Consider the following 8,576-nt stretch of genomic DNA (forward strand, 5'->3'; position numbering starts at 1 on the left):
GTTAGTTGTAGCGTATCAGTGGTGACTGTCAGTTAATGTACATATGGCAGAAATGTACGGAAAATCAATTCAAGACGTAATCAAACAGATGATGAACACTATTACAGTTAGTTCTGTACGGTTACAGTGTTTTTAATTATATTTTTATTATATATTTATTTATTTGTGAAAAATACTTTGTCATCTAAAGTATAAGTATGTTTATTTAACACATTTATTTTTTAATCAATTTTCAAATGATTTCAAATTTCTTAAATATTAATTAAAATAAATAAAATTATATCGGCTTTATATCGGCCATCGGCCACCCTGCTTTCCTAGATATCGGCATCGGCATCGGCTGTCAAAAAAACAATATGTAACTATAGCTGACAATCATATAGCAAAAAAATCTTGTCAGGTATATTTAGAACAGGAATCATTAAATGACATTAAACTACTCTATTTAAAGATCACAGTGAAGCCCCCAAAATACTAATTAATAGTCATTTGAATTATTTACCAGTCTTTGCCACTATCCTTCAAACCACTAGGTTTTACCCATTTGTCAGCAAGTTTTTAATCGTTTCAAGTATAATAACGTTTAGTACATGTCATGATGATGGAACACTATTTCATCCATATTTTGACTTTTTTCGCAAAAGTTATTGAAACATTTGCTTGCACTTTACTTGCATTTAACATGTAAATAAAATCACTGTAATTTAATGAAGACGTGTTTATTTTATATTATCATTTTGTTTTGTTTTATTTGATTGTTTGTCCACTTGGCATTTCATTAAACTCAAGACTAAATTTGTGATAAACATTTCCAGAGACAGGTGTACATTTTCTTACCTTTTGGTAAATGTACACCTTCAAAACTGTTCTTGCATAGCCATTTTGTTTCTTCTTTTTTGTTTCTGTATCATCTTCTGATGATCGGACAGCAGAACGCTGCATTAGCAGTAATATCCTCTAGCAGGAATATCCTAAATCTACAACACAGCATTGTTCTGTTTTACAGTTCGAGCATTGTGCTGAAATAACCCAAGCCCATGTCTCTTTATTCATTGTTTCTGATTGGAATAATAATTTGTGAAGCACTAAATTGCTTTGAGGGATAGGACATTAAAGGGATTATTCTCATGTAATCCGCGGGTCCCTGTAGACGTGGACCTGATCACAGAACAGCGTTACTCAAAACACAACAATAGCATGTTTAAGAAGCGCCGCAGCCTCAGCTACTTTAACAGCCTGTTGTTGTTTTTTTCTTGTCATCCCCAGTTAGCAACAGTAAATCCGTTTTTCCCGCCCGCTTAGTAAATGAGCGTGTTTAAAGGTTAGACAAGCACACGCTAATTATTTGATTATTTGTACGAGCTCTCTCTCCCCTAAAGAGCAGAAAGTTGTGTCTCGGCGAGAGCAAACCTCTGGAGGGAGGATTGAAGTCAAAATAAAAAGAGCACAAGCTACAGTTACAGAAAAGAACATTAAGCTCACTATGAAAGATAGCCGGGTAATACTTCATACTAACCTTCATGAATAAGTCATTAAAAGATTTTATATAATGCTAAACAGATCATATATTAATTAAAATTTCATGACATTTTTAACTGTGTGAGTGTATATGAAATAATGATCTGATGAGAAATTTGCTGAAGCTCACTTGGCAGAATATTGCGCTTGCAACACCAAAGTCAAGGGTTTGATTCCCAGGGTACACATATACTGATGTGGATACATAACCAGATTTGATAAAAGTGATAAAAATATATAAAAATGTAAATATATATTTTTATGTCATTGTAATTGTAGTATTATTTAAATACTGTATTTATTTATTCATTTTCGAAATTGCCTTTATTTTTATATTTTCAGTTTTCATTTTAGTTCTAGTAATTTTATGTGCTTTTGTTTTTAGTTTTACAATATTTTTTATTTTAGTTTATATTTTAGTTTTAGTCATTTTAGTACTCACTTATTTGATTTCATGTATTTGTCAATGCAGCATTTCTAAGGTTTTTCCAGATTTCATCGGTTTTATTTTAGCTTTATTTCAGTGAAATGTATTTTAATTTAGTAGTTTTAGTTTTAGTTAGGAGTAACAGCACTGTTTCATGTTCTTTTTGACTAATGTGTCTCTGTGGCTGTTGTTTGTGCTGCTGCAGGTAGAGCTGATGGGCAGCAGTGTGTTTGATTACGTTCACCCGGGCGATCATGTGGAGATGGCCGAGCAGCTGGGCATGAAGCTTCCGCCGGGCAGAGGGCTGCTGTCTCAGGGCGGCGGGGCCGAGGACGGGGCCAGCTCTGCCTCTTCTTCCTCTCACTCTGAGACACCTGAGCCAGGTAAGATCATGAGACTATGAGCGGCCTTGCTGGACAGGATAGAACACGTGGGTTTAGACATTTAGACATCATTCGCATTGTGTGCATGCAACAGGCAACCTTGGGTTTGTGCTTTGTGTACTAATCTCTCTAGTTTGGTTTTTGTGCCTTGGCTCTTTTAGATGTTTGATTTTATACTAGTTTAGTTTTGTTTATTACTTTTTAAAAAATCTTATTTTTAATTTTAATTGTTTAATTTTAATTCTTATTGTTTAATATTATTTGGTTATTTATTTTGGTTATTATTTTACTTTTTATTTTTGTTTTGGCCCTTTAACATTTTATTTTATTTTATTTTAAATAATTGATTCTGGTTCACTCAATAGTGAACAATTCCACTTCACGTCGAAGTCCTTGAATGCAAATTTATATTATTATAATTTAGTTTTTAGTCACGTTTGGTTAATATTTAAAAAATATTATTATTTATTTTACTTTATTTTTTAATATTATTTAATTATTTTAATATTTACTTTTAGCTCTTTTATTTTATTTATTTATTTATTTTTCCACTTCACGTCCTTGAATGCAAATAATTTAGTTTTTAGTTAAGTTTGGTTAATATTGTAAAAATATTTGTATTTATTTGATTTGATTTAATATTATTTAATTTTTTAATATTTATACTTGGCTCTTTGTTTTTATTTTATTTATTTATTTTTTAATACTTGATTCTGGAATACTTGATTATTTAATAATTCTGCTAGTTCTTGTCATTGGTTTATTACCGATCATTAATACCGACCTTAGTCCAAAAATGTGTATTTCTTTTCTACAAGACTTCTACTTTAATGTCTGGATTCTGTGATTTGAATCATAGTTTTTTAAAATAAACATTAGATGCATAATTTCAGTTTAAATATAAAAAGAAACATTTGCAGTTCATCTATTACACTGTTGCTTTGAGTAAAGCTTTCATTCAATGATCTTGAAGCTCCAGATTTGGGCTGTATTATTTGTTTTGTGTGTTCTTTATTTAGTTATTCATTTCTTTGCTAGTCTGTTTATTTATTGATACCCAAAGCCATGTTTCTTTCTGAGGTCTGTGTTATAGATATGCTGCACCAAGCGGTCAATATGATGCTCAGACACTGTGAGTGGACCTTAGGTTGCCAGAAGTGTCCGTGTGTGTGTGTGTGTTAATGGCATGTGTGACATGATATGCCTGATGAGTGTCTTCCGCTCGGCCCCGAACTCTCCAGGGGCGGCCCGTGTGGCAGCAGCACTGTAACACATGCTTCCCCTGCTCCCAAATTTAATTAGACCAATTGATTGCAGGGCTCTTATAGACTTTGCCTTCCAAATGTTCCCATTTTCATTGTGTTGTACTGATGATAATTTAAGTATTAGGGGAAAATCCATTTATAAATTAAACAAAATGACTTGATATCCATCAGTCCCCGAGTTCATCAAGCTGTTCAAACATGAGGGAGATTGGCTGGTCGGCCCGGGTCTTCCGAGAGCTTCAGTAATTAGATCTGCCAAGGATTTATACTTTGCTGATTGGAGCTTTAAATTAATTGAAGTTCCACATTTGTGGTTTTGTCCTTTTCGTGGCGTTTTCTTTTTCTTTTTTTTCTAGCCAGGCAGAAATTTCACACTGGCAGACTCGAAAGTGTGTGTGTGTGTGTGTGTGAGAGAGAGAGAGCGTTAATTTCTTGGTGAGAGTGAGCGAGAGTGTCTGTAATGGTTAGAGGGCTGGTCTGACGCTGAGATTTATTTGTGTATACGCAGAATCATTAAATATGTGCTTTACAATCAGATAAAGGGCACCACGGTCTGTCTTCTAACACCAGAGCTTCATTTATAAACTATGAGGACCAGAGACACATACTGTACAAGACGTTTGTGGGGGATTTTATTTATAAGGATAAAAATTGTGTTTAAATCCAGTTGGCAGCATGATGCCATACCTAGACAAAATTGGATTAAAATCAATGACGTTGTCTACATTGTAAGCTTGTTGGTATAGATTTGTTGCTTTAATTTTCTTGCATTGTATCGAGCCCCTAAAGGGGCATGGTGGTAGATATGCAAGGATGCAAGTAGATGGTGGTAGATGCAACATTTAGATTTTTTAAATGTTTTTGCGTTTGCATAAAACTTTTGTGTTATCTTGCAAAACTGTTGCGTTTCCCCAAGAAACTTTGCAGAAACTCTCAAAAGTTTTGTGATGTAAATAATATGAGGTGGGAGGAAAAACTGTATTTTTGAGTGCTTTCGCAAGTGAACGTGAAGCTGCTTAGGGGAACGCAATAGTTTTACCAGAGAATGGATTGAAATGCATTGTTTCTTTGGGGAACGCAATACTTTTACGAATGCAAATGTTTTGTGAGAGAATGCAAATGGTTTAAAAGAGAATGCACATTTTGCGGGAGAATGCAAAGTTTCTTGGGGGAATGCAATACTTTCGCAAGAGAATGGGAATTTTTTGCGAGCAAGCGAAAGTTTCTTGGGGAGCGCAATACTTTTGTGAGAGAACGCAAATGTTTTGTAAGGAAGCGCAAAGTTTCTTGGGGAAATGCATTACTTTTGTGAGAAAATTCAAGTGTTTTGTGAGAGACTGCAATAGTTTTGCGAGAGAACTTAAATGTTTTGTGAGCGAGGACAGTTTTTCTGGAGAATGCAAATGTTTTGGGGTAATGCAATAGTTTAGTGAAAGGACACAAAAGCATTAAAATATAATTTTTCCTCCCATCTAATAATTTTTTCCATTACCATGTCCCCTCGGGGACTCTGTAGCATTGAGATTTGCTTGTAGTGTAATATTATTTTACTAGTGAAGATGATTCTCTTTGGCATGAAAATGTCTTGGAATCCAAGACTTGGCTGGTTAGCATGGGACATCGCCCCTGCTGGTAGATACGGCAACTACATCATCTAGAGACAAAAAGGTTTTTTAATGAACATTTTTTGTTGTGCAAACATTTTGTTATATTATTGTAAATGTTTTGCCAGTGATATTTCTTTCTGCTTCTTGACTTTCATATTTACCTGTCTGCTGTCTCTGGCGTCACATCTGTGTGCCAGCCACGCTACTGTCATTAAGATGAACGGGAATGCTAATAGTTATCTTCCTGCAGGTATAATAGCCCTCCTTGGGACACAAAATCTCCCTTTGTGCTCTATTTTTCTTTCTCTCTGAATGAACGGCAGGCTGAACAGTGTTTAAGGTGGAGTCAAGCGTTTCACCTCCTGTCACCTCCCTCATATGTGTGTGTGTCCTGCCTCTACACTCGTTTTTTCCTCCTCTTTCTGCCTATGATGTCACTTGTTTCATCTGCTCAACCTGCAGAGTAAATTGTGTTATCAACAGCCTATTTTAAATATCTGGCAGTGCGGAGGGGAGACCGAGTTTTCCCCTCATCACTGCCTCCATCTCTCTCTCTCTAGGGCATGACACGCCAGCAATAAAGCGGTAAAGACGGCTGTATTTTTCTTGAAGATCGTAATCCTGCTGTTTGTCAACAAGAGGCTTTTGATGAGCGTGAAAAGCAGCTCCCTGTTTGTGCATTAATAAAAGAAAACGATTCAAGCTCCATTTGCAATGAGATGAATTTGGAAACAGACGCCTGTGAGCCTGTGACATCTGTCCAATCGGCTCTGGAGCAGAGAGAACATCATTTGCCGCACTGCTTTTAGTTACAGTTTCTTTAACCTATTCATTCGTTTTAAAGGAGCGATTCATTCAGCATTAGATGTTAATCTAACGGCTAACAAAGGAGAAATCTTTTATATTGGAGGCGTGCATTCTTCACTTCATTTCAGAAAGTCTTCATGGTCAAATTATTATTATTTTTTTGGATAATTATTAGTACTAGTTTTTGTAGTAGTAGTGTTGGGGAAGCTTCTATCTATCTATCTATCTATCTATCTATCTATCTATCTATCTATCTATCAATTTGTTTATTTTAAATGATTTTGTAGTAGTAGTGTTTTATGTTATATAAATTATATAAAACATATTTTAGGTATTTTATATAATTTATATAGTTATGATCACAATCAAACCTGAACTTAATAATTAGCTTTAAACAGCAATAAACATCCGTTTTTAGATTATAGCTACAAAAAAGCACAGGGAATTTTGTGATGATTGATTGATGATTGAATCATTTGAATCAGCCATTCTATTCTGTTGAGCTAGTTCACAGGAATTATTCATTTGAATCTAAAGACAGCTCGTTACTGTAAATTGCTTAAATTATTGTGAAAGCAGTTTATAGTGGCATTATATTTAGTTAGTTACTCCCCAACACTATAAGTGGTGATAATTATATACAATATTAATGCAATATGCCATAAAGGGCTTGCATTACCGTGATTTTACCTAAATTATGGAGTGTTTTGGCACAATGTGTACATTAAATTAATATATAACTAAATTAATATAGAATTAATAATAAAGAAAATTGTATACAGCTCAACTGATATATGGTCATAGATGTATATTACATCTTTGAAGGATTTTAAATTTATATAAAAATTTCAGTTATGCAACATAAGTAAATTTAATTTGTTTTAATTCAAATATTCAAATAAACAAAAAGATATTTTGGTTTCCACTCAGTTATAATGGACACATGAAGACCAGTGTAATGTATGTCGAAATACACAGAGAAACAAGAGATGTGGCATTAAACAATGATAAAAAGAACAAGATACTATAAATAAAGGGAAAAAACACCTGAATTAACCTTTGGCAGTGCTGCATGTGAGGATGATGGACTGAGAACACTGTGTGAGGAGCGTTCGGTCCCAGCGCAGGGCTGAGCGGGCGTCTCAGGGCGTCCAGAGCAGCAGTCGCCCATAGGCAGGGTGATCCGGACTCTCCCGTAGGGTCAGACCTTTGATTTGTGTGGATTCTCCTCTAGCCTTTAACAGGTGTCTGCTGCTGCGGGTGACATTTGAAATGCAAATAGAGCTCTTTTCCACAAGGCCTCTGATTCCACCTCTGTCAGACCAGAAGAAAACCTCCAGCACAACACACACGTACGCATTCACGTGCATACACACACTCTACACAAACACACATGCACAGATTCACACTGAAACAATCAGATAAGACTTGTGTTCTGAAATGAACAGGAAGAGGCTGGAGTGAGATGTCAATTTTTTGTCGCTTCTGCCAATGGTGGTTAATTGTGATCATTTACAACACAAAATCTTTTTTGCAGGCTATAAAACTGCACTTCTTATACATTTTTACTAGTATTCATTTTGGACAGTTACATTTGAATGGATGTTCATTGACATAAAGTGTTTACTGTATAAAATTCTGTCTTTGATGAAATGTTAGTGGATTGTATGTGAAAGCTCATTATGGTCACTTTGTGCATGTTCCAAAATGGCATCAAAATGCAAAGCTTTGGTTTTCTACTCCTGCGTATATTACAGGTGTTGTAAGCTGAAAACATTAAAAGAGGGCACTCATGAAAATTAAGTAGTTTGTAAGTAGAAAATGTAAGTAGTTTCCAGACACTTAATGCCACATCATCTGGAAAGTGTTGAAATTTTATTTGAAATGTTTTATTTATGTACAAAATATTTTTTTAAAATGTAAAAATGTGCTAAAAAGGACCTAGTACCACGGTGAGAAAACATTAAAAGAGGGCACTCGTGAAAATGTAGTTTGTAAGTAGAAAATGTAAGTAGTTTCCAGACACTTAATGCCACATCATCTGGAAAGTGTTGAAATTTTATTTGAAATGTTTTATTTATGTACAAAATATTTTTTTTAAATGTAAAAATGTGCTAAAAAGGACCTAGTACCACGGTGATATCATGTTTTTTAAGTAGTTTGTAAGTACTATGGTACATGAATAAGGTAATCATTCAGTATCATGGTAAATATCAAATAATATTTAGTTTGATCTGAGTTTTAAACGTCAATCTATCACCTTTAATTAAATGAATTAATACAAATTAAATGAATAAATAGTCATTTGCAGGGATTGTCAATACATTCCAATTTTATTTATATATATTTTTTATATTTAGATTTTTTTATATTCTGCATGTAAAAAAAATTCTAGTTCTATTTAGTAGGGGTGCTCAGATAAAGTTTATAAATTGCATTTCTTTTTAATTCTTGCCAGTGTTTAAACCACTCAGCACATTCAGCGCTCGCGCGCTCGCTGTCCTGGAGATCGTGCGCTCATGCACACTCGCAGCGCACACACATAATGCCAGGTTCACATTACTCCGTT

The 8,576-nt window shown here is 34.5% G+C and overlaps 1 protein-coding gene across 1 annotated transcript in view; it reads left to right on the plus strand.

The window, feature by feature from the left end:
* Positions 1-2,153: 2,153 nt before the first annotated feature.
* Positions 2,154-8,576, plus strand: part of LOC107729284 (neuronal PAS domain-containing protein 3-like) — a 50,378-nt gene continuing 43,955 nt past the window's right edge. Inside the window, exon 1 of the mRNA XM_016539749.1 lies at positions 2,154-2,328. Coding sequence (XP_016395235.1) covers positions 2,160-2,328 — 169 coding nt within the window. The 5' untranslated portion in view covers positions 2,154-2,159. The remainder of the gene's footprint in view (positions 2,329-8,576) is intronic.

Source organism: Sinocyclocheilus rhinocerous, unplaced genomic scaffold (assembly GCF_001515625.1).
Source record: "Sinocyclocheilus rhinocerous isolate Xijiao unplaced genomic scaffold, SAMN03320098_v1.1 scaffold1268, whole genome shotgun sequence".
NCBI classification, from domain to species: domain Eukaryota; kingdom Metazoa; phylum Chordata; class Actinopteri; order Cypriniformes; family Cyprinidae; genus Sinocyclocheilus; species Sinocyclocheilus rhinocerous.